Raw genomic sequence first — 27,391 nt, forward strand, 5'->3', positions numbered from 1 at the left:
TTCTGACCTAAGCCGGGTGCCCGAAGTTAAGTACAGGTTGTCTTAGCTGATAGGTGTAGGTGTAGTGAACTAGTAGTGTTTATGTTGCATGATTAATTGTGTGTAAATTAAGTACCCTTGACCTTGAACTAACTAACTGGTGTTTGGCTCTTTGATCGAAAGCCGGTTGAAACTTGTGGTGGTATCATTCGATACCTGGCGACTCTGAGCATTCGGACATAGATAGCATAGAAAGAAAGACAAATTCACTGATTGCCATAATTGGAACAGAGCCACAAAAAAGACCAAGTAGACAAGAAAGCGCAACAGTTATTGTCGACATCTGACGGGACTCGACCCTGGAGTGACAGTGTCACTCCGAGAGAACCCACAAAAGCATTTGAATTAGAATCCAAATTGGCAAAGTAAAAGAAACCACAAGCGAAACCAATATCGATCAAACCTCCAGAATTCGGAAGTGTGTAATTTGCATGCGTACTAACAAAGGGATATAAGGTAAACTCGATAGATTTTGTTGCGTGAAACTTTCGGGAGTTGTGTAAACCAGAAAATAGCTTAAGCCGGACCCCTGTTTGCACCACCGCTTTATTCCCCTTTGTTCCAAATTTCCGGTAAAAGACAGAAGTATTTGTAGGGATGGCCATGAAGGTAATGGAACGCCTTATGCATCCACGAGAGCCCGAGGTCGCAGCGACCAATAGATCAGAACAGTGTCCCGTATGGGAAGAAGAGATCAGGAAGTACTTAAAGGGGAAAGGATGGCCTCTATGGTCTGAGTTTTGCGCGAATGAAGAGACAGGTCCTGGTAGCATAGGACAGACTTGGTGGGACAGCCTGACCGAGGTCCATAAGAAAAGTGTGACTAAGGTTCGTAAGCCAATGGCAATCGTGTCCAGTCTGGCACAATTGCGAGGCACAGAGGAGGTCGTGAGGACGCTCCGCAAGCAGCTAGAAGAGGAGAAAAGTAGAGAGGGAGATTTAAGTGAATGCGAGAAATTAGATGTAAAGCTCCGGGAGCAGTTAGCAGCAAAGAACAAGGAAATGGATGATGTCAAGAGGGCACACCAATCCTGTCTCGCCCACCTTAGCAGCTTCCAAATCCAACATGATAAGGCCTACCAGGACATGCAACGTGCTGTACTGTTAAGAGAAGAGACAGAGAATCAGATACAGCAGTTAAAGAAACAGGGCGATGACCTAAAAGCAGCCCACCAAGCACTCCACAGTTCCACACGGAACAAGAGGCAGAGTTTGGTGGATCATGCCAAATGCAGGCAGCAAATTGCAAGGTTGCAATCCCTGCTATCAGTTCAAAATGGGTTTAGAGACACCTTTGGCCCTCAGCTAGACCAGGAAGACGGCCCCGATTGGCAGGAAATCAGTGAAACGGCCCAATGGTAAGCGAGACCGAGAATCAAAATAGAGCCCCTCGGCCCCGAAAAGAAAAGCACCCCCACCATCGACTGCACAGGCAGCACCCAACCCAATGACCCCATCACCACACAGCGCAGGGTTACCACGGAAGACCAACCCGATTTCGTGTACACCACCCCATTATCGATCACCCAGTTACGAGACGCCTGCGAGAAGATAGATACTTTCCACCCCACATCGGACCCACATCACTTTTTCGAGTTAGTAAAACAACAAACCCTTATGTATGGTTTAGACGAACCGGAGCAGGTTAAGCTCATAGTTATGTGCTTAGACCCCTCAGTTAGTTCAGCCCTTCCCAACCCACAAAATGTAGGAGGAGGTAGCCTCCAAGAAATGAAAACGGCCATTTTAGACGCCATAGGATGTAACAGAGGCGATCCGGTAGACGGACTCAACCGGTGCAAACAGAAAAAGGGAGAGCATCCAACAGCGTTTGCTGGACGCCTTTGGATCCATTTCACTGCGGTATTTGGTGAGTTAGCCCGCGCCCATTTATCAGCAGACAATACGGCTAAATGGACCTGTAAGTTAGTATACCAAGCCACAGAGGCAGGACAGAAGGCTTGCGCCAATTATGACCCCTCAGACCCAGCACACAATGAAGTGTGGGTTCTGAAACGATTGTCCAGAGCTTGGGAACAGTCGGTACAGAAAAAGACAGAGCAGGAGAGAGTAGACGCCACAATGAACCCAGTAAGGGCACACCAAGACCCGCATGGGTAAATGAAGGCAGAGGTACAGCGCAGCACCCCAAGACACAGGAATGCTACAATGGCGGACAGAAAGGACATTATGCCCGAGAATGTCAAGCCCCCCCCCCCCCCCAAAACAGCAAAGGAATCAGCACCCAAACCCCCCCCCCCAGAAACAATACCCAACCCATTCACAGCGTTAGCGCCCAACCAGATAATTTGGCCATGAGTGGCACTGATTGACGGTGTTCGGGCTCCCCAACCTGGGTCTGCGATACCCTTTGGGATAAGCCCTGAAAACCGGTAGTCGCAGGCACAGTCCGGGGACACCCCGTAGAGTTCCATCATGTTCCAGAAAGAGATATGGCCCACTAGGGATACCATTACCCTTCGTGGCTTTACAGGTCACCTCCAGCAGGGACACATCACAGCCCCTGTGGACGTACAGCTCGCTAATATTAGGACAAAACATTTGGTTGTTTTAGTAGACTTACCCCAGGCAGCAGAACACATCCTAGGCATCGATTTCATGAGTACACACAACCTTTCATTTGACCCAGTCAACCGATGCATATGGAAAATGGCTAGAGCAGCAGGAGCCCCCGCCACGCTCACATTGGAGATTATGCCCATAGAATCAGCTCAGTAGGAGAGTACTGGTTTGATCCACAAACCATTACCACAAAGCAGTTAGAGAGGTCTTGAAAAGACATAAGACAGCATTTGCCCTGCACAAGCACGACTGCGGCAAAATCCCAGGTGTTGTAAACATTACAGGTCCCGATCCCAAGCCCCAGAAACAGTACGGCATTCCCCAGCAAGCCGAGGGAGAGATAGCCAAGGTAATTCAAAGTTTATTGAATCAAGGCGTGATTTGACCCATTTCATCGACAAATAATGCCCCAATTTGGCCAGCAGGAAAACCCGATGGATCATGGCGACTGACCATCGACTACAGAGAATTGAACAAAGTAACTCCCCTAGCAGCCCCCACCGTTGCCACAAGTCCCGAGACCATGTTGAGACAGGGACTCCAGTCGAAATATTTTGGGGTATTAGACATAAGTAATGGCTTTTGGTCCATACCACTGGACAAAGCATGCCAGTATAAATTTGCGTTTATCTTCCAAGGACAGCAGTACACATGGGCGTGTCTTCCACAAGGCTTCCACAACTCCCCCTCCATTTTTCACAGATAATTGGCAAACGGATTATCTAAATTTTCCCACCCTGAATGCCTTGTTCAGTATGTGGACAACTTGCTCCGACAGACTGACATCAAGGAAGAGCACATCTCGCTTCTTTCTGAATTATTGGAACTCCTTACAACGATTAGATGCAAAATTAACCCCAAGAAAGCCCAAATTCTTCAGGAAAAGGTCACTTATTTAGGTACAGTCATCACGCATGGGAAGCGTGAAATAGAATTCAAACACATTGATTCCATTGTAAATTTGCCCTTGCCCCGAAAATTTACAGCACTCCGGTCATTTCTAGGACTGGTTGGATATTGTCGGAACCATATAGACGGATTCGCCACAAAAGCAGCCCCACTTTCCGAGCTACTAAAGAAACAGGCGCCATGGAATAGGCTTCCACAACACACGGATGCCGTGGATGCATTGAAACGCGCCCTGAGCACAGCCCCCGCTTTGCAAGCCCCAGATCCCCACTCCCCATACGCGATAGAGGTAGCGACCACAGATCGCACCCTTTCGGCTGTTCTCCTGCAGGAAGGGCACGATCGTCTGGGACCCGTAGCCTATGCCTCACGAGTCTTAGATCCGGTCAAACAAGGATTTTCAGGCGCCGGTTAGCAGTTTTCTGGGCGGTACAGTACTTCTCGTACATAACCGGACTCAACCCAGTAACCATTTTGACCGAGCACACCCCGACACAGCTTTTATTGGACGGCAGACTAAAGGACGGCACAGTAAGGCAAATCCGAGCAGCGCGATGGATCCTACTCCTACAGGGACGCGACATCACTGTAAAACAGACAAAAACGCACACGTTTCTGGCCGATAATTTGCATTATTCAGGGACCCCACTTGAGTGCGAGATCATAGCCCCAAAACACACCACAGGACCCTTTGTTCCAAAGTCGGTACCAAGAAAGATAGGTATCGGACCCCAGCCCACAGACAAAGGACTGAGAATTTACGTAGGTGGCTCCTCCGCAGTCCTTGAAAGAAAAAGGATAATAGGCTGTGGCATTTATGTAGAGGACACACAGGGACCCGCTTTAGAAGAGATAGCTTTAAAATTGCCTGGACACATAAGTTCGCAGGCAGCCGAGTTAGCAGCCATTGCTTACATTGTCCAGCACCCCGATTCATTCCCAACCCCTGCAGACATATATTCGGACAGCTTGTACGTCTGCAACAGCCTAACAGAATTCCTACCCCTGTGGGAATCGAGAGGATGTATTTCCGCGGACGGAAAACCTCTTCCCTCAGCCCCACTGCTCAAACATATCCTTCAGACAGCTAAAGGCAGAGAATACGGTATCGTCAAAGTAAGAAGCCACCATCGTTCCTCCCCACCCGGTAATGTGAAAGCTGACGCCCTAGCGAAGGCAGGTTCACAACATGGCCACTTTTGGCAACCCCCGAGAGTGCCCCAGTACACGCAGTTCAGGTCTCACAGACCAACATCCAAGACCTAGCCCAGGCACAGAGAGAAGACGAAACATTAAAAGACATTTTAAAAGGAAACTTCCCAGCTCCCTATGAAAAGTTTAGAAATTCTTTGACGGTCCATGAGGGAATCGTTTTAAAGGATGGAATTTATGTTGTCCCCACCCAGGACAGGAATGAAATCATTTGTAAGTTCCATGACGGACATGGACATTAAGGGATTGAATCCACCCTTGCCTACCTCAGACCCCTCTGCTGGTGACCTGATTTGAAAACTGACATGTCCCATTACGTCGAAAACTGTTTAATTTGTGCTCAAAACAGCCCCGATAGGTATGCGAAAAAGGCCCAGCTACGACACACCCGCCCTGTAAATGGCCCGTGGACAAACCTTCAATTGGATTATATTGGTCCCCTCCCCACACTGCAGAAATGGATACAAGTATGTGTTGGTGGTGATAGACACATTTACGAAGCTTTCCCCACGAGAACAAACACAGCCAAGGCCACCGCAAAGATCTTAACAGAACAGATTTTTGCAAGATGGGGACTTCCCCCGTAATATTGAGTCAGACCAAGGTTCCCACTTTACGGGAAGGTTCATGAAAAATGTAATGACGATATTTGGAATTAAACAAAAGTTCCACATTGCCTATCACCCGCAGTCCAGCGGCATTGTGGAGCGCATGAATCGGACTCTAAAGGCCACACTTAGGAAAATGGTGCAGCAGCACAACACAACATGGAACACAGTGCTTCCATTCGCACTGATGTTTATTAGGAATACAGTGTCGAGCTCTACAGGAGATACCCCATACCCTCATGACCGGACGATCCATGAAGGGTACCGAATACTTATTCGGACTTGATTTGGCCAGCCCCGCCACCCTGACCCATGAGAAAGCAGTCCAGCACATGGTAGACAATATTAAAGCAGCATAGCTCGCTGCAGCTGTTCGACTAGGCGCTAAACAAAAGCAGAGTAAGGCCTGCTTTGATAAAACAGTACAACCGACGGAGTAGACAGTCGGACAACAAGTAACGATCACCTTGTACAACCCTAACTCATTCCTCTCCCCTACATTTGCAGGACCCTATTCAATTTCAGACAAAGTAAGCCCCTCGGTTTATAAAATCACGTTTCCAAACGGAAAATCAGGATGGTTCCATGTAAATCAGCTTAAGGTTTATGGAACACAGTGCAGCCACTCGCACCACCTCTCACTGGCGATGGCAGACAATGAGGACCTGCCGACTGACAACCCGAGTTTCCCCTCCCCCAGCAGCACGTCCACAGACAAAACCTTGACCACGCCCCCAGAATCAAATTTCACCCTGACGCTTGATTCGGCTGACAGAGATAGCGACAGCGACAGCACTACTGAAGCCTCTGCGAGACCCGAACAAAGATCCCACGAACAAGGCCCCAGTCACTACAGGCCCAGAGACCCCGACCACGATACACTCAGCCTCTTTGAAACAATTTATCTGCCCACACCGGAACCTGACCCGCCACCCGACGATAGCGACAGCCCCCTTGCAACCTCCCTACATGAAGCACTGGCACCATGACAATTCCTGGCGCTTGACGAGAAATGACAAAATGGACCCCAAATCGGCACACGCTGCGTTAGCATGCAAACTCCATGAACGAGTTTGGCACCCGGGAGATGGTGATGACTCAGAGTCTGACTCCCACCAGGGTAACCCCTTTGCAAATCTTTTTGAAATGGAATCTTGAGGTGTCCAGATGATGAGAGTCAGGAACCGATTGAGATTTGCGGTGTCCTGTACCCTGATGGAACCTGCCCTTTTTTTTGTTCTTTAATTTGTTATTTTTAAATGTTGAATGTTTGTTATTTGTGCAACTATTTGTGTCGATCTCACTGAATTTCTTGATACAGTTTATTCTTTCGGTCTGTCACCAAAGTTCTTGGCAGTTAGTGAAACAAGTTTGTCTGGAGCCCATATAGTCACAAATTCTTGCCGCTCTTGGATGGTCACTCAGGCAGTGGAGTAACGGCACTGATCCCCGCCCTGCCTGGGGACCCCCTATAAGTTTGGTCAGCCAAGCTCAGGTAGTGGAGCAACGGCACTGATCACCGCCCTACCCAGGGATCCCACCCATTCTTGCCCTGCCGTAGATCATACGCACCACCTCATTCGGATACTTGCTTTTGAAACTCTTTTTCTGTTCTTTTCTTGTCCTGTGGTTTAAAGAATGCTCTTTGCCACTACTTTTGCCCTTCCCGGCAACCCTTTAGTTGCTATTCCCCCACATACTATTTACATGTAAGAAACACTTGGTTGGAAAAACAGGTCTGCAGACGACGGAGAAATTGTCCGCCCACTCAGCTCATCGACCACAGGCTGCGAGAGTGCTCACGCGGTGACACAGATTTTTTTCAGATGTCTTGTCTCCGCAAATGGTTGTATAAAAAAAATGAGGGAGTCACATATGGTGATGATATAATGGGAAAATTGACGTTAAGGAGAAAACAGACGGACATACGAGATGTTAAACAACACGATTATAACAGATACTATGCTTGTTCCCCCAGGAAGATACGAAGATATTCGACGGCGAAGGTAAGTCGAACAAGATAAAGACGACCCTGATGATCGGCATCATGATCGTCGCTGGAACAGTCCAGTTGCGCGCGTTACCTACTTCTACCCCCCTCACCACACAGGCCCCGAACACAACCACCCAACACAACACCCCCAGCCCGGACACTGCACCGCACGCACACCCAGTCACCGATACCCTGCGAACCTCGTCAAGTGGTATTCACTGTCCTACACAGTGGAAGCCTTGCTAGTAATAACCATATTGTACAGTGTCGTTTAGACCATTAGATTGCGGAAATGGAGAAGGAGAGAGCCTCCCACCCTCCAGTATACACATTTAGAGCCCCCTTCCTCGGACTCCAGCAAACCCCACACTCTTTCTGATCCTTTTTCTTTAATAAGTTCCGCGGTTGTTGTTTTTGTTAATATAGTTTATTTTCTGTGTACAAATGTCAGTGATAGGAAGAAATGTGATGCTGCTATCGGATATTTCTGTATTGTAAGATAAGTTCTTCGATTGTTAAATAACAGCATGTGTAGTCTAGTTAGAGACAGTTAGAGGTTCCCCTTTTACTGAATGTTAAATCGCCCCCTAGAAATTATTAGACATGTGTTGTTTAGGGAAATTAGGTAAATGTTTTTGGACCCATAGGACAGAGTAGAGTAGAACCTGCCCTTGATTAAGCAAGAGAACAAAGAAGACTAAGTATTGTGATCCTTCAAGCTTCGCGTTGAGGATCAAGAGGACAGAGTGTAGCTGTCTGGGATGGCCACTTACAACTAGGTACAGAGAAACTCGCAAAGCCTGGCGGGTAAAATGGACAAGCCAAGAATCAGGCAGGCTCAGAGCCTGAAATGCATATTTGGCAGCAAAAGTCCAGACGGTATCGAAACTCTGTCCCATTAGCATGTTAATCAGGCCGATTAGCATTTGATGGCCCATCTTCCACAAAATAAAGGACTGGTACTCAAGCAACCGGGACAGTCCCAGACATTTCGGCACCACTCCCTGTCCAAGGGAAATGCAAACAACGGGGTCAGTGACCGCTAGGGACACGCCCAGCCATCCAGATCCCCGCCCACTTATTGGTTAAGGAATCAAACGGAGTGATCAGGCATCACCCAATTAATAAGGCCCAAATCGAAGGACCGCCCAAAAGAGCGCGAAAACCCCGAGTATAAGAGGAGTTTGCCATAGGTTCGCTCTCTTTTGGCCTTGGTACCCCGGTCACGGTCATCGCCAATCGTAGCAACACCAGAAGCGAATCCAAGTTCAACGCCCGCTACCAGACGGATGAGCCCAGCTGAGCAGCAGTTACTCCTTTGGACCCGACAGATCCAGAATTGAACAGCGGCTACTGTTTCCTGACCTAAGCCGGGTGCCCGAAGTTAAGTACAGGTTGTCTTAGTTGATAGGTGTAGTTAACTAGTAGTGTTTATGTTGCATTACTAATTGTGTGTAAATTAAGTACCCTTGACCTTGAACTAACTAACTGGTGTTTGGTTCTTTGATCGATAGCCGGTTGAAACTTGTGGTGGTATCATTCGATACCTGGCGACTCTAAGCATTCGGACATAGACAGCATAGAAAGAAAGGCAAATTCACTGATTGCCCTAATTGGGAACAGAGCCACAGAAAAGACCAAGTAGAAAAGAAAGCACAACACCTGACAAACTCATTTGCACCCTCCGGCGCATTGAAATAATAGTCTCTGTCCTCAGAAGTTATCCGAAGACGAGCCGGGTACACCACAAATCCCACGTTTCTGTTATTAAGTACGGCCTTGGCCTTATTAAACGCCGCATGTCTTCTTGCCAGCTCTGCTCCAACATCTTGCTATATTCTGATGGCGTGGCCCTCCCATCTACAGTTTCAATGGTCCTTTGCCCACCTCCTTTCCAGGTACTGATGAATCAGACTATGATTACCCGAGATGCTCCCCCAATCTAGGCTTCTGCCTCAGCGACCTTTGGATGCGGTCCAATTCCAGAGCGGTCGAAAAGACCCCCTCCTCCACCAATTTTCCGATTACCTTCGACATATAGTCAGTGGAGTTGGAGCCTTCCAGGGCCCTCCAGCAGCCTGATGATCCCTAACTTTTGCCGTCTTGAGCAGTTCTCCAGATCATCAATTTTGGCCTTTAGCTCCTCCGCCAGCAACGCCAACTCTGCCTCCAAGAAGGAAATCTGATCACTGTGGTCAGAGAGCGTAGCCTCCACCTTCTGAATCGTCGCCCATGTACCTCTATCTGCTGGTCCATCTTGTCCATGGTCGCCCAAATTGGGGTCAAAGCCCCATTGCCTTCTCCAGATCCTCCGCGATCGCCTGCCGCTGCATCTTAAATTTGTCGATCAAGAAACTAACCAACTTCTCAGTCGTCCACTGAGGGGCCACAAGCTCAGCAGAAGCCGCCGCCCTGTTCCCCCAGTGCTGAGGATCGAGGAACCTTTGATTCTGACCACGCTCCTTTGCCCGACTTTGCGTTGTGCTATTTTTACCAGGCATTACTCGAATGAGGGGGTCTTATTCCATCAAATTACACCAATTTCCTCCCAAGAAAGTGGCCATAAACCGGGCCGAAAGGGCCAAAATCCAAGTATCCCGGTGGGAACCACCCCATGTGCAACTGTTCACATCACCGCCACCGGAAGTCGCAGTTGAATTTCAACATAAATAAGTGTGAGGTAATGCTTTTTGTAAGAATACGATCACATAATACAAAGGAAGTACAAATCACAAAATTATAGCACTAGTCAGTAAGGCTGTAACAAAAGCAATGGGGTTATGTTTAAACTTGCATGGAACTTTGGAAATTCTGTGTACGGTTCTGGTCACCATATTTTAAAGAGAATGTAGAGTGACTGAAGGGGGTTGAATAATACCTGAACTGTGAGGTCATACCTATCAAAACAACTTGTGTTTGTACTACACCTTTAATGTAATAAAACATGCCCAGGTCACTTCCCAACAGCATTATAAAACAAGATGATATCAAGCTGTAATAGGGTTTGGGTAAACAATAGGGCTTGGTAAAGAGATCTTAAAGGATGCAAGAGAGGTTTAGGGAGCGAGTGACTGAGCTAAGGCCTTGGCAGCTGAAGGCAAGGCCAGCACTGGTTGTTGCTCATTTTAGCCTCAGTTTAATTGCTCTTATTCTGTCACCTTTGCTCTTGAGTCGCCAGGTATCTTTCTGATACCGCCACGTGGTTCAAGTCCGAGTAATGATTAATAATCCAACACACCGCTTAGTTAGAGTTAAATCAACGCGCATTTATTATATACAGCAATCAATACTTGTACATTAATTCTACTTCTAAGCTACTTCCTACAACTAACAGGCCAATACTTAACTTTGGAAATGGCCCACCAGCTCAGGGAAATGAATGGCCTTTTGTATGGGTTCTGAGCCTGCGGGATTCAAAGCTGGTACAGGTCGATAGTCAGGAGTGCCTATCTCGTAGCGAGCGTTGGAGTAAGACTTACGTTTCTTGCGGCTGTTGCAGAGGGTCTCGAAGGGTGCGGAGAGGAGAAGAAGGGTGATTTGAACTTGGCCCCTATTCTTAGTCCCCAGGGGCTTCCCGCCTCTCTGGGCAGACCTTGTACCTGGTTCCAAGTGATTGGATTTGGTCCCAATCACTTAGTTCGATATTCTCCAATGCTGGAGCGATTCCTTGATCGAGGGGTGGTCGTTTACCTCTCTTTGTGTCAGCTCCTGCTGGCGCCGAAAGGTCTGGGTCGGCTTTGTGATACTAATTTGTAGCATATTGTTCCCGGGATTGCTACTCACTATGCAGATGGCTGGGGTGTTGTTATGTTGATGGCTGCAGGTATCGATTCGGTCTGGCTTCCCCAGAGGCGAATACACTGTTTTACCTGCAGCTGTCTGTTTGAGTCCTGTTGGCTGATTTTCCCATCAGCCTCTTCCGTTTGCCATTTTAAATCGGGGTTTGGCCATTCTAATCGGCACTTAGCCATTTTACATGGCTACATTCCCTCCTTGTGATCCTAACGCGAAGCGTGAAGGATCACATCATTTTTGTTACTTTCCATTCCCTGACCGGGGGGGTCACCTCCTACATGGCCTCTGCGCTGACCATAGCTATGCACAATAATTATTAACTAACAATTCTAAGGGCGCTATGTCAGACAGGGACATGCATTACAAAACAACAAACTTGGAACCTCTAATTTATCCTTAATATACTACACTCGCTAAACATTCCATTATCCTACCTTCCTCAATTATACAACAAAATCACAGCATTTCATACAATCTTTCCTGGCTTGGCAGTCAAGCTCAGGATCATACAATTTATTATTTTTTGCTCATGAAAAAGTTTTTAACATCTCTTTATTTACAACAACAACAATAAATGCAGGTGAATGCACTTTATTATTTTATTATAGATCGCGGGGGTCGGGGGTCTGGTCGTAACCGAATATAGGGGATCTGATCCTATATACCGGGGTTCGAGCGCGGTAGGCTCTCCTCCATTTGCGTAGGCGCATAGTCTGCACTACACAGCAGAGTATCGGCAACGCTAACAGTGTTTCGATGACATAGGACAGGGAGTACCAGGTTATGAACCTGGCACACCAGGAAGATGTAGTGTCGCTGGTGACTGGGCTCGGTACTGCGGGGCAGTGAAACATTAACGGCTGGGGTGTTTGAAGTCATGGGGTTCGTGGTCACGCACAAGCAAATGTCCAAAAATAGTATGTTCATCACGATGAAGGAAGTCCCCGTGGCTGTTCTTGGTCCTTTTCTTTCTTTGTGTTCTCTTTATTTTCTCCGGTCCTGGAGCTTCTGGAGTTCTGTAGAAACAAGCATAGTGTCTGTAACTATCTTTGTTTAATATCTGGTATGCTAGTGTGTCTGTCCTTTGGTGCCAATTATTCCCTTTATAATTGGTACTATTGTGTGGCTCCCTCATTTTTTTTCAAAAAGCAAATTTTAGGACACGGCACACTTCCCAATCATGAACCAGTGCTGATTTACCATCCAAATGTTCCAGGATGTAAATAGCAGATGGCGGGCAACCTAAAGATTCCCAAAACAAACAAAACTTTTTGAAATGAAAAATGCCAAATGAGGTGCGTATGGGCCGCGACGGGTAAGAGGTGGATGGAGTCCCCGGGTAGGACGGCTACCAATGCCGTATCTCCCCTACCCGAATGTGATTGACCAGAGGGGGGATTCCCAGGCAGGGCAGGTCTCACGCCGTTTCTCCACTGCCTGAGCAACCGACAAGAACGGGTAAAAATGTAGTCATCGTGGTGGGGCTGCCGTAGTGGTTCTATCCTTCGAACCAGAAGGGCAGCTACGATCAGGCGCCTGATACCCGAACAAGTATCTGCTGAAAAGCTAGTTCCTCTGAACAAGCGTGTGGTCTCTTGACCAGAATCTGCAGATAAGCTAGTTCCGCTGAATAAGCGTCTGGCAACGGTGGGTCTCTGAGGGCAAGTCCTCAGAGGTTTCAGCCGAATGGGCGTGTGGCAGTAAGAAAATTCTCCTGTCGGACATACATTTAACAAACTTACAAAACAACATAAAACATTCTGCCGGTTCCATCAGGAAGGACAACACTTTTCCCAAGCGGTTCCTTTAAAACATCATCTGGACACCTCAGTTCTCAGTTGCGAACAGGGTCGCAAAGGGGTTGGCGGTTTGGGAGTCGGACCCGAGGTCGTCACCTTCTCCCGGGTGCCAAACTCTGGAGTGGAGTGGGCTGAAAGGGCTGCATGGTGTGAGTTGGGGTTGCTCTCGTCGTTGCGGACGAGTCGGTATGAGTTGTCGCGGTGCCAATAATTGGTGTCTAGTTGTGTGGGGACAAAATCGGGGTCGTCAGTGTGGTTCGGTGGTCGGTGATGGGGTTTGTTCAGAAAAGTGATCGGGGGGGGATCACTGGGATCGTAGTCGGAGTCACTGGGTGTGGGTCCGGTTGCATGGGGATAGGAGGGAGGCGAGCTGTGGCTATCGTCCGAGTCACAGTCACTGTCTCTGCTGCTGCAGTCTGTGGGCGTTCCGGGGAGGAGTGTATATTTCGGGGGTGGAGTCGAGATCGAGTCCGTGGCTGGGCTGGACGTGGTGGGGGTTGGTCGGGTTACGTTGGCCGTGGGCGGGGTGTGGTCTGCTGCGTCAAGCATGACGTGGTGTGCGTGGTTCGACTGTGCTCCATAAACCTTCAGCTGGTTTATATGAAACCACGCAGTCTTACCATTGGGGTACTTGATTTTGTAAACGGATGGGCTTACTTTGTCCGCAATAGAATACGGACCCGAGTGTTTAGGTGACAGGAATGTGCTGGGGTTATATACAGACAGCATCACTTGCTGTCCGATATCGTACTCCGTTGCATGCACTGTCTTGTCGAAACAAGCCTTGCTCTGTTTCTTTTTGGTGCCCAATTTTACTGCGGCTGCTAACTGAGCCATTTTAACATTGTCAACTAATTGCTCCACGGCTTTCTCGTGTGTGAGGGCCGTTACATCGGGGCTGGTCAGGTCCAAACCTAACAAGTATTCTGTGCCTTTCATGGGGCGTCCGGTCATGAGAGTGTGTGGGGTGTAACCTGTGGATGTAGAAATAGTGTTACGCAAAAACATCAGCGCAAACATCAGGGCAGCACGGCAGCATTGTGGATAGCACAATTGCTTCACAGCTCCAGGGTCCCAATTCGATTCCGGCTTGGGTCACTGTCTGTGCGGAGTCTGCACATCCTCCCCGTGTCTGCGTGGGTTTCCTCCGGGTGCTCCGGTTTCCTCCCACAGTCCAAAGATGTGCAGGTTAGGTGGATTGGCCATGATAAAAAAATTGCCCTTAGTGTCCAAAATTGCCCTTAGTGTTGGGTGGGGTTACTTGGTTATGGGGATAGGGTGGAGGTGTGGACCTTGGGTAGGGTGCACTTTCCAAGAGCCGGTGCAGACTCGATGGGCCGAATGGCCTCCTTCTAAAAAAAAAAAGGGCAGCACGGTAGCATTGTGGATAGCACAATTGCTTCACAGCTCCAGGGTCCCAATTCGATTCCGGCTTGGGTCACTGTCTGTGCGGAGTCTGCACATCCTCCCCGTGTCTGCGTGGGTTTCCTCCGGGTGCTCCGGTTTCCTCCCACAGTCCAAAGATGTGCAGGTTAGGTGGATTGGCCATGATAAAAAAATTGCCCTTAGTGTCCAAAATTGCCCTTAGTGTTGGGTGGGGTTACTTGGTTATGGGGATAGGGTGGAGGTGTGGACCTTGGGTAGGGTGCACTTTCCAAGAGCCGGTGCAGACTCGATGGGCCGAATGGCCTCCTTCTAAAAAAAAAAAGGGCAGCACGGTAGCATTGTGGATAGCACAATTGCTTCACAGCTCCAGGGTCCCAAGTTCGATTCCGGCTTGGGTCACTGTCTGTGCGGAGTCTGCACATCCTCCCCGTGTCTGCGTGGGTTTCCTCCGGGTGCTCCGGTTTCCTCCCACAGTCCAAAGATGTGCAGGTTAGGTGGATTGGCCATGATAAAATTGCCCTTAGTGTCCAAAATTGCCCTTAGTGTTGGGTGGGGTTACTGGGTTATGGGGATAGGGTGGAGGTGTGGACCTTGGGTAGGGTGCACTTTCCAAGAGCCAGTGCAGACTCGATGGGCCGAATGGCCTCCTTCTGCACTGTAAATTCTATGAAAAATTCTATGAAAAGGGAGGACTGAGTCCCAAGTGGTGTTGTTCTGCTGGAACATTTTTCTGAGGGTGGTTTTTAGGGTCCGATTCATGCGCTCCACGATACCACTCGACTGTGGGTGGTATGATATGTGGAATTTTTGGGTGATGCCAAATATCGTGAGGACATTCTGCATGACACGTCCCGTTAAATGGGAACCTTGGTCCGATTCAATGCTGCGGGGGAGTCCCCATCTTGTAAAGATGTGGTGGGTTAGAATCTTGGCTGTGGTTTTTGCAGTGTTTGTGCGGGCTGGAAATGCTTCCACCCATTTTGTAAATGTGTCTATGACCACCAGTACATATTTATAGCCATTCCTGCAAGGGGGCAATGGACCTATAAAATCAATCTGGAGGTTAGTCCAGGGGCCATTAACGGGTCGGGTGTGGCTGAGTTGGGCCTTTTTGGCATATCTGTCGGGGTTATTCTGCGCACAGATAAGGCAATTCTCAATGTAATGGCTTACATCTTCCTTTAAATTTGGCCACCAACAAAGCTATTTGAGATGGGTTGTAGTGGGATCGATTCCCTGATGTCCATGACCGTCATGGAACAAACAAATCAATTGGTTCCTGTCCTGTTCAGGAACCACATAAAGGGTGTCCTTTAACACCACACCGTCATGTGTGGTCAGTGTATTTCTGAACCTCTCGTAGGAGGCGGGATACTTTCCTTTTACAATCTCGGTGAGATTGCTGTCCTGCTTCTGGGCCTCTACTCGATCCTCGATTCTAGTCTGTGTGACATGAACTGCACTCACTGGCGCGCTTTCGGGGGGTTTCCAAAAATACCCATGTCTGGAACCTGCCTTAGCCAGTGCGTCGGCTTTTACATTTCCGGGGGGGGAGGAAAGATGGTGGCTGCGGACTTTTATGATCCCAAAAGTCCTGTTCTGGGCTTTTTCTAAAATATGGTGGAGTAATGGGGCTGAGGGGAGAGGTTTCCCATCTGCGGAAACAAATCCTCTTGCTTCCCACAGGGGCAGAAATTCTGTGAGGCTGTCCGAGTATATGTCTGCTGGGCTGGGGAAGGAATCTGGGTGCTCAACTATGTATGCGATGGCCGCAAGCTCTGCTGCCTGCGCGCCTAAGTGTCTGGGTAATTTTAACGATATTTCCTCGAGGGCGCGTCCCTGCGCGTCCTCGACATAGATCCCGCAGCCTGTTATGCGCTTCCCATCTAAGACTGTGGAAGATCCATCCACATAAATCTTAATGGGTTCACACGTGTCCGTGTGCGGGGGGCTCTGAGATGAATTTCCTATCTTTCTGGGGGGCGTTTTAGCGATAAAGGGGCCTGTATTGTGGTGTGGAGAGATAATCTCACATTCATGGGGGGTTCCGGGTTACTGTAAATTGTCGGCTAAGTAGGTGTATGTCTTTGTCCTTTTTACTGTGATGTCCCGTCCCTGCAAGAGAAGGGTCCATCTGGCTGCTCTTATTTGGCTTACTGTGCCATCCTTGAGTCTTCTGTCCAGTAAAAGTTGGGTGGGGGTGTGTTCGGTCAGAATTGTGATGGGGTTCAGTCCGGTAATATATGAAAAGTACTGGACTGCCCAGAAAACTGCGAGCAGGTGCCTCTCACAGGCTGAAAATCCCTACTCCACAGCATCTAAACGTCGTGAGGCGTAAGCTACAGGTCTTAACTGGTCGTGCCGTTCCTGGAGGAGCACGGCCGAAAGGGTGCGGTCTGTGGTCGCTACCTCTATGGCGTAAGGGGAAAGCGGGTCTGGAACTTGTAGTGCGGGGGTTGCTATGAATGCCTGTTTTAAAGAGTCCACAGCATCCGTATGCTGCGGAAGCCATTCCCAGGGTGCTCCCTTCTTTTGGAGGTCTGAGAGGGGCACTGCCTTGCTGGCGAAACCGTCAATGTGGTTTCGGCAGTAGCCAACCAGTCCTAAAAATGACCGGAGGGCTGAAACGTTCTGGGGAAGGGGCAATTTAGCAATCGAGTCAATTCTTTTATGCTCGATCTCGCGTTTACCGTGCGTGATAATTGTTCCCAAATATACCACGTTTTCTTCCAAAATCTGGGCCTTTTTGGGGTTGACTTTACAACCAATTGAATGTAACAATTCCAGGAGTTCGGACAGAAGCTCAATGTGCTCTTCCTTGGTGTCTGTCTGCAGTAGTAGGTCGTCTACATACTGTACCAGACATTCGGGGCGAGAGAATTTTGCTAATCCATTTGCCAGCTGTCGGTGGAAAATGGAGGGGGAGTTGTGGAATCCTTGTGGCAGGCATGTCCACGTGTTTTGCTGTGCTTTGAAGGTGAAGGCAAATTTGTACTGGCACGCCTTTGCCAATGGAATGGACCAGAATCCATTACTGATGTCCAAGACCGTGAAGTAGCGGGAATTGAGTCCCTGCTTGAGCATGGTCTCGGGACTTGTTGCTACGGTGGGGGCTGCTGCGGGGGTGACTTTGTGAGCTCCCGATAATCAATGGTCAGTCGCCATGATCCATCGGGCTTTCTCACTGGCCAAATCGGGGCATTATTAGTGGAGGCTACTGATCTAAGTACGCCCTGCTCTAGTAAGCTCTCTATTACTTTTGAGATTTCTCCCTCTGCCTCTAGGGGAAATCCGTATTGTTTTTGGGGTCTAGGGTCAGGTCCTGTTACTTGTACGGAGCCAGTCATCCGTCCACAGTCGTGCTTGTGGGTCGCGAATGCTGCCCTGTTCTTTTGCAGGACTGCCCTAACCTACTTGTCCGTACTAAGCGTGGTCGGGTTGAATTCACCTACGGCGCTAATTTTGTTCATATATTAGCCTATGTTGAGCGTTGCGGGGGCTCTAGCGGATTTTGCCATCTTCCAGACACACTGGTTGACTGGATCGAATGAAAGGTGGTGGGAATTCATGAAGTCAATTCCCAGAATGTGTTCTGCTGTGTCGGGCAGGTCTACTGAAACTACGGGGTGCTTGGTGGTGATGGTTCTGATTTGAATGGGTACAGGGGCTGTGATGTGTCCCTGCTGTGAGTGGCCTGTAAAGCCGCAGAGGGTGATAGTGGCTGTAATGGGCCACGTGTCTTTTTGAACTAGGGTGGAGGAATTTATGGTGGTGCGGGACCCTCCTGTGTCCCAAAGAAATTAGATAGGCTGTCCCCGAATTTTCGCTGCAACTACAGGTCATCCTGACCTATCCCAAAGGGTGTCGCAGACCCAACTGGGGGAGCCCGTACACCATCAGTCCATTCCGGTCAAGTCCGACTGATCCGAACGGGCGTTAACGCTATGGATGGGCTCTGTCTTTTTCTTAATCCGAGTGCCCGTCTGTTGGGCTCTCTGTGGCTTTTTAGGGGCATTGCACTCTTTCGCGAAATGTCCCAACTGTCTGTAGTTGTAACACTCTTGTGACTTGGGTGGGGGGCTGTTCTTTCCCTCATTTACCCATGCGGGGTTGTGATGTGTTTTTACTGCCTACATGTCAGCGGCGGCTTGCTTTTCCTCGGTGTTTTTAACGGTGGGTTTGCTCTGAACAGATTGCTCCCAAACGCGGGACAATCTTTTCACCACCCATTTCTCGTTATGGGCCTCTTCTGAGGGATCATAACTAGTACAGGCTTTCTGTCCTGCATCTGTGGCATGGGAGATAAGGGCGTGGGTCCATTTGGCCATGTTGTCTGGGGACAAATGGGCACGGTCTACGTCTCCAAAGACTGCTGTGGAGTGAATCCACAGGCGTCCAGCGAACGCTGTGGGGTGCTCAGATTTCTTCTGCCTACATTTATTGAGGCCATCTATGGGGTCACCCCAGTTATACCCGATTGCATCCAGGATCGCGGTATGCATTCCAGCAAGGGTGCCTCCTCCTACATTCTGTGGGTCGGGAAGGGCTGCTGCTACCGACGGGTCTAAACTTAAAACCGTGAGCTTTACATGCTCTCTCTCGTCCAGGACGTACATGTGCGCCTGACGTCTAACTGTGGCAAAGAAATGGTGGGGGTCTGAGCTGGGGAGGAACGGTGTGATCTTCTCCTTAATTCTAAATTCTCTTTTTCAACTTCGCTTACATCGACTTTACTCATCCGATGTATGCCCTCAACCTCTTTGCGGAGTGTCTTGCCGACCTCCTCTGTGCCTCGCAATTGTGCCAAACGGCACGATTGCCCTCGGCTTGCGAGCTTTTCCCAAGCTCTTTTTGTGTATCTCGCTCAGGTTCCCCCACCAAGTATGCCCTATACTTCCGGGACCTGATTCCTCATTATCGCAGAAATCATTCCACAGGGGCCATCCTTTGCCCTTGAGATATTTCCGGATTTCCTCCTCCCAAATGGGACACTGTCCCACTCTACTGCTGCTGGTCGCTGCGACCGCAAATTCCTCAGGGTTCATGAGGCACTGCATTGCCTGCATGGCCATTTTTCCTATCCGACTGCTTCTTCTAAATTTGGAACAGGGGGCTAAGGCGGTGTTGTAAATACGGGTACGGCTTTCGTTACTTTCCGAAAATACAGACTTCCGACAGTTTTGACGCAACAAAAATCTATCAGTTTTACCTTATAGCCCTGTTAGTTACGCATGCATACGCACACTTCCGAATTATGAGTATTGATCAGAACTGCTTGAACACTTGTGGTTTTCTGTTTCCAATTGGGTTTCTAATTCAAATTTCTTGGGTTCTCCCGGAGTGGTTTTCCGCTTCTAGATCTGGTCCCGGCGGAGTCGCCAAAATGTTGCTCGTTTTAGCCTTAGTTTAATTGCTCTTATTCTGTCGCCTTTGCTCTTGAGTCGCCAGGTATCTTTCTGATACCGCCACATGGTTCAAGTCCGAGTAATGATTAATAATCCAACACACCGCTTAGTAAGAGTTAAATCAACGCACATTTATTATATACAGTAATCAATACTTATACATTAATTCTACTTCTAAGCTACTTCCTACAACTAACAGGCCAATACTTAACTTTGGAAATGGCCCACCAGCTCAGGGAAACGAATGGCCTTTCGTATGGGTTCTGAGCCTGCGGGATTCAAAGCTGGTACAGGTCGATAGTCAGGAGTGCCTATCTCGTAGCGAGCGTTGGAGTTTCTCGCGGCTGTTGCAGAGGGTCTCGAAGGGTGCGGAGAGGAGAAGAAGGGTCGATTTGAACTTGGCCCCTATTCTTATAGTCCCCAGGGGCTTCCCGCCTCTCGGGGCGGACCTTGTACCTGGTTCCAAGTGATTGGACTTGGTCCCAATCACTTAGTTCGATATTCTCCAATGCTGGAGCGATTCCTTGATCGAGGGGTGGTCGTTTACCTCTCTTTGTGTCAGCTCCTGCTGGCGCCGAAAGGTCTGGGTCGGCTTTGCGATACTAATTTGTAACATATTGTTCCCGGGATTGCTACTTTATATGCAGATGGCTGGGGTGTTGTTATGTTGATGGCTGCAGGTATCGATTCGGTCTGGCTTCCCCAGAGGGGAACATGGCTACATGGTGCAGCAATAAAAATTGAAATTCTCAAAAGGCCAGAATTAGAGGAGCACAGGTAGCTCAGAGAGCTTTTGGGCTAGAGCAGAGTACAAAGACAGTGAGGAGCAAAGCCAGGGAAGGATAGAATAGAATCTGTACAGTGCAGAAGGAGGCCATACGGCCCTTCGAGACTGCACCGACCCTCTGAAAGGGGACTCTACTTAGGTCCGCTTCTCCACTCCATCCCCGTAACCCAGTGACACAACCTAACCTTTTAGGACACTAAGGGGCAATTTAGCCTGACCAATCCATCTAACCTGCACATCTTTGGACTGTGGGAGGAAACCAGAGCACCCGGAAGAAACCATCGCAAATCAGGGGAAAATTTGAAAACTCCACACAGAGTCACCCAAGGTCGGAATCAAACCTGGGTACCTGGCACAGTGCCGCCCCAAAGATTTTAAAACTAAGATGAGATTTTAAAATAGAGGCTTTGCTTAACCAAAAGCAAGTGCAGGGGTGATGGATGAAAAGTTTTACAAACTTGCTTGAGTTTTACAAATAAGTTTAAAGGATGTAGGAGATCAACCAGGAATATATTCGAATGATCAGGTTGAGAGATTATAAAGGCATGGTTGAGTGTTTCGGGAACAAATGAGCTGAGCCAAAATCCTGGAACCTACTCCTCTAACAATACTGTGGGTGTACCTGCACCACACAGACTTCAGCAGTTCAAGGAGGCAGCTCACCACCACCTACTCGAGGGCCATTAGGGAGGAGCAATAAAACTGGCCTAACCTACCCAAGGCCAGAATTGAACGCAGATGCCTGGCGCTGTGAGGCAACAGTGCTAACCACTGTGCCACCGTGCCACCCTTCCCTCCCCTCCCCATCTTTCACTGTTCCAACGGCATCAGTGCCGTCAGCTGCCTAGGCCCGGAGGTCTGGAATTCCCTCCCTACACCTCTCTGCCTCTTCAATCTCTCCCTCCTCCTTTAAGACCCTCCTTAAAAAATATCTCTGACCACATTTTTGGTCATCTGCCCTCATATCGCCTCCTTTGACTTGGTATCAAATTAGTTTTTTTGACCATGTTCCTGTAAAGTGCCAGAGAGATTTTTCACTAAGTTAAAGTCGCTCTATAAATGAAAATCGTTGTTGATTATCACTGAGACCTTATAATGTGTTCTATATTCTATGTATTTTCCACCTTCCCCTGATAGCGAAATGTCTCTGGCAGTAAGCAATGATGGTCAATACCAGTACTCATTCACCTTCTGTACTCATATCTGGAGTTGGCATCCACACATATGCTAAGCCAGTGCCTTTGTATAGTTCCATCATGAATTCGGGTTTCATTGACTCCGCTTTGCGGTTACATCCGCAAGAATTGTGAACCACGTCCCACTCTGTCTGGAAGTTCATTACCGCAGTGACTCCCAGCTCGTGCTTAAGTTTAACCGTCACATGTTCCATCTGTCGAGGACAGCTGCCAAGCCAAATCCGGGGCAGAATTCTAGAGGCAATCAGAACAACATTCAATTCATTGTGAATATATTCCAGCTGTTGCATCACACTTTTGATTAAGTTATAACCTGCACAAGAAACTCACCTTAAAATGGAAAAGGAGGCAGTTTACACCCAACTGTAACTATAGAGAAGAGCATATATTTGGTATAAACTTGATAGATGTCTACACGATAATACTTCCAATATATGCTTTACCAAACCAACCACCCACTGTTAATACATTTTCTTTTGTATTTATTCTTTCATGGGAAGTGGGCGTCATTAGCAAGTCCAGCATTTGTTGCCCATCCCTAATTGCCCTTGAACTGAATTGCTTGCTCAGCTATTTCAGGCGGCAATTAAGAGTCAACCATAGTGCTGTGGATCTGGAGGCACAAGCAATCCAAACCAGGGAAAGATGGTGGTTTTCCTCCCCAAAAGGGACATTAGGTAATCAGATGAGTTTTTACAACAATCAATGGTAGTCTAATGATCATTATTATTGAGATTAGCTTTGTAATAACAGATTTTACTTACCATGGTGGTATTTGGACCCCATAGCTCTGGATTCATAGTCCAGTGAAAAATGAAATGAAATGAAAATTGTTTATTGTCACAAGTAGGCTTCAATGAAGTTACTGTGAAAAGCCCCTAGTCGCCACATTCCGGCGCCTGTTCGGGGAGGCTGTTACGGGAATTGAACCGTGCTGCTGGCCTGCCTTGGTCTGCTTTCAAAGCCAGCGATTTAGCCCTGTGCTAAACAGCCCCTGACATTACCACTGCACTACTGTCTTCCCGGACTTCAGATAAATCTGCAGAGAGGTATCTTTATAGATAACACCTGGGGCGTCATTCTCCGACCCCCCGCCGGGTCGGAGAATGGCCGTTGGCCGCCGTGAATCCCGCCCCCGCCCCCACCGAAGTCTCCGGTACCGGAGATTGGGCGGGGGCAGGAATCGGGCCGCGCCGGTTGGCGGGACCCCCGCTCAATTCTCCGGCCCGGATGGGCCTAAGTCCCGCCCAGAAATTGCCTGTCCCGCCGGCGTAAATCAAAGCTGGTATTTACCGGCGGGACCAGGCGGCATGGGCGAGCTCCGGGGGGGGGGCGCGGGGCGATCTGACCCCGGGGGGTGCCCCCACGGTGGCCTGGCCTGGCCCGCGATCGGGGCCCACCGTTCCGTGGGGGCACTCTTTCCCTTCCGCCTCCACCACGGTCTCCACCATGGCGGAGGCGGAAGAGACTCTCCCCACTGCGCATGCGCGGGAAACTGTCGGCCGCCACTGACGCTCCCGCGCATGCGCCGCATTTCCGTGCCAGCTGGCGGGGCACCAAACGCCATTTCCGCCAGCTGGCGGGGTGGAAATCCCTCCGGCTCCGGCCTAGCTCCTCAATGTTGGGGCTCGGCCCCCAAAGATGCGGAGCATTCCGCACCTTTGGGCCGGCGCGATGCCCGTCTGATTGGCGCCGTTTTTGGCGCCAGTCGGCGGACATCGCGCCGTTGGGGGAGAATTTCGCCCCTGATCTATGTGTAATCTCCCAGACTAGTTTTGATCACTTGAGGGAGTTGGAACAGGAATTTTCCAAATTATTTTTTCATTTAGCGGTTTTGGGTCTTTTCCCCATCCCAAGAGATTATGTGGCTGTGGGAATTAAGGTGGGAAAGAAGTATTTGATCTAGTCATCGTGTTATTGATGAAGCTGGTCTTTTCCTGCCCATAATTTCCATGTGTGGATGACATTCTGTGTTTTGTTGCAAATCTATATCTTTCCCAAGTGAAATTGATAAAGTGGAGGCTTAAAGACCCTGGGTGTACTTAAAGTTGATATGTCACCAAGGTGGATGAAATGCATCCAAGTGATGGAAGGGTGGAAACTGCAATATCCAATCCTCAATTACACGGGTGGTGGTACTGGACTTTAGAATTGTAAATCCTTGATCAACAAAATGGTATCAGAATAAACTCAGCAATTATAGACCAGTCAGGTTAACCTGGGGGAAACCTTTTAGAAACAATGATCTGGGGCGGCACGGTACCACAGTGGGTGGCACTGTTGCTTCACAGCGCCAGGGTCCCAGGTTCGATTCCCGGCTTGGGTCACTGTTTGTGCGGAGTCTGCACGTTCTCCCTGTGTCTGCGTGAGTTTCCTCCGGGTGCTCTGGTTTCCTGCAGGTTAGGTGGATTGGTCATGATAAATTGCCCCTTGGTGTCCAAAAAGGTTAGTTGGGGATACTGGGTTATAGGCTAGGGTGGAGGTGTGGCCTTAAGTAGGGTGCTCTTTCCGCGGGCCGGTGCCGACCCGATGGGCCGATTGGCCTCCTTCTGCACTGTAAATTCTATGTTCCTGTCAAATCATTTGGACATTAAGGAAAGCCTGCATGGATTTCTTGAATGAGGTAGCAGAGAGGGTTAATAGGGGTAATATGGACTTGAAAAAAGTGTTTCATAGAATCCAGTGCAGGAGGCCATTCGACCCATCTAGTCTGCACTGACCCTCTGAAAGAGCACTCTACTGCCCTATCCTCACACATTGATCATGGCCAATCCATCTAACCTGCACATCTTTGGAATGTGGAAGGAATCCAGAGAATCCGGAGGAAACTCATGACAAATGGGGAACTTCCACACAGACAGTCACACAAGACCAGGATTGAACCTGGGTCCCCGACTCTGGCACTGTGCTCTGGAGTCACATGTAGGTAAGGATGACAGATTTCTGAAAGGACATTAGTGAACTAGATCAACAACGGTTTCATGGTCATCAGATTCCAGATTTTTATTGAATTCAAATGTAACCATTTGCCGTGGTGGGATTTGAACCCGGATCATTACCCTGGGTTTCTGGATTACTAGCCCAGTGATAATACCATCATTCCACCACCTCCCTCCGTTTGAGTAAAAGTGCAGTAAAGCTGAAGCCCATGCGTTAAAAGGGACAATGGCAGAATAGATGTGATGTTGGCTGAGTGACAGGAAACGGAGGGTGAACAATCTGAGGTGGGCTCCTCAGGAGTCTTGATCTATATTAATTCCCTAATCTTGGGTGTAAGGGCACAATTTCAAAATTTAGAGATGAGACAAAACCAGCAATTATTGTGAACTGGAAGAAAAATAATGGAGTCCCAGAGGGCAAGTCAGGCTTATGAAATCAGTGGAAATATAGCAGATGGAATTTGATGCACAGGAGTGTGACATGATGCATTTTGGTGTGAAAAATAAGGATAGTGTAGCTATTGGGGATGGCCACTTACAAAGAAACATGGACATTTGCAAAGACTCAAGGGAAATATGGCCAATACAAGATTCAGGCAGGCTCAGAGCCTAAATGTATATTTGTAAGCAGAGAACCAGGCAGTATCGAAACCCCCAGCCGATTTGCATTCTAATGACCCATTTCCCTAAGACAAAGGAACTGGTACTCCGATATCAGATACAATTCCAGACAGATCGGCGCCACTCCCTTTACTCAGGAAGCATAAACAGCAAGGTCAATGACCGCTTCGGACACGCCCAGCCATCAAGGCACCCGCCCCTTTATTGGCTCAGATCGAAGGCAGTGATCGAAGTCTGCCGAATTATTGGGTCCAAACCTAAGGACCGCCCAAAAGAGCGCGGAACTCCCCAAGGATAAAGAGAGACACTGCCATGTGTTCAATCTCTTTTAGACCTGGCGCTCCGGCAACGTCCATCTCCAACTGTAGCACCACAACCAGAAGCAAGTTCAAGTTCAACGCCCGCTACCAGACGGATGATCCTAGCTGAGCAGCAGTTACTTATCCAGACCCAGCCGATCCAGTATTGAACAACGGCCACTGTTCCTCTCACCTAAGCCGGGTGCCTGAAGTTAAGTACAGGTTGTCATAGTTGTTAGGCTCGTAGTGTTTATGTTGCACGTATAAGTTAATCTTGTGTGTAAATAAAGTATTATTGAACTTGAACTAACTAAGTGGTTGTTGGGTCTTTGATCGATATCCGGTTGAACCTTGTGGTGGTATCATTTGATACCTGGCGACTCTGAAAGCAATATAACATCAATATCTAGACAAAAGGGCAACCTTATTGACTGCCATATTTATAGCAAGTAAATATAGCAAAAATAGTCAATATAAATAAAGTGTACAATACTAAATGGGATGCAGGAACAGGGAGACCTGGGGGTATATGTGCACAAGTAAGGAGGAGTTAGACAGATTTTTAATTGGCAATGGGTTGAAGGGTTATGGAGAATGGGCAGGATAGTGGAGTTAAGGCCAGGATGAGATCAGCCATGAATGAATGGCAGAGCAGACTTGATGGGTTAAATGGCCTAATTCTGCTCCTATATCTTATGAATTTATTTTTTTGTTTAAATTTTGAGTACCAGTTATTATTTTAGCATGGCCAATCCACCTAACCTACACATCTTTGGGTTGTGGGGGTGACACGGGGAAAATGTGCAAACGCCACAGGACAGTGACCCAGGGCCGGGATTCAAACCTGGGTCCTCAGCGCCGTAGGCTGCAGTGCTAACCACTGTGCCACGTGCTGCCCTATCTTATGAACCTATGAACAAGTTGTTGAAGGTGGCAGGGCAGGTAGAGAGAATAGTTTAAAATACATATGGGTTTCTGGGCTTTATAAATAAGACGCATTAAGTACAAAAACAGGGAAGATATGATCAAAGCAGTATATAGATTGAAAAAAATAAAACCCAGATCCAATCTCAACTGGAGTATTGTGTCTAATTCTGGACATCCATTTTAGGAAGGATGTGAAGGTTTTAGACAGGGTGCAGAAAACAAATTATGAAAATGGTTCCAGGGATGAAGGAATTAAGTCACAGGAATTGACTGGAGAGGCTGGGATTTTTCTCCTCGGAGAAGCAAAAGTTGAGAGGAGATTTGATAGCAGCTGTTCAAAATCATGAGGAGTCCAGACGGAGTAGATAGGATTGTTGTAAAATCTTATATAGTTCACTAATGACCTTTAGAGGAGGAAATCTGTTGTCCTTACCCGATCTGGCCTACATGTGACTCCAGACCCATGACAATGTGGTTGACTCTGAAGTGTCCATAAGACCATAAGACATAGGAGTGGAAGTAAGGCCATTCGGCCCATCGAGTCCACTCCACCATTCAATCATGGCTGATTTCAACTCCATTTACCCGCTCTCTCTCCATAGCCCTTAATTCCTCGAGAAATCAAGAATTTATCAACTTCTGTCTTAAAGACACTCAACGTCCCGGCCTCCACCGCCCTCTGTGGCAATGAATTCCACAGACCCACCACTCTCTGGCTGAAGAAATTTCTCCTCATCTCTGTTCTAAAGTGACTCCCTTTTATTCTAAGGCTGTGCCCCCGGGTCCTAGTCTCCCCTGTGAATGGAAACAACTTCCCTACATCCACCCTATCTAAGCCATTCATTATCTTGTAAGTTTCTATTAGATCTCCCCTCAACCTCCTAAACTCCAAT

General features: G+C 48.4%; 1 protein-coding gene across 1 annotated transcript in view; it reads right to left on the reverse strand.

The window, feature by feature from the left end:
• The window catches only part of epm2a (EPM2A glucan phosphatase, laforin), a 70,508-nt gene that overhangs the window by 7,967 nt on the left and 35,150 nt on the right, over positions 1-27,391 (reverse strand). The window contains exon 3 of the mRNA XM_072498463.1: positions 21,705-21,946. Within this exon, the coding sequence (XP_072354564.1) occupies positions 21,705-21,946 (242 nt within the window). The remainder of the gene's footprint in view (positions 1-21,704; positions 21,947-27,391) is intronic.

The sequence above is a fragment of the Scyliorhinus torazame genome, chromosome 4 (genome assembly GCF_047496885.1).
Source record: "Scyliorhinus torazame isolate Kashiwa2021f chromosome 4, sScyTor2.1, whole genome shotgun sequence".
In the NCBI taxonomy this organism is placed as follows: domain Eukaryota; kingdom Metazoa; phylum Chordata; class Chondrichthyes; order Carcharhiniformes; family Scyliorhinidae; genus Scyliorhinus; species Scyliorhinus torazame.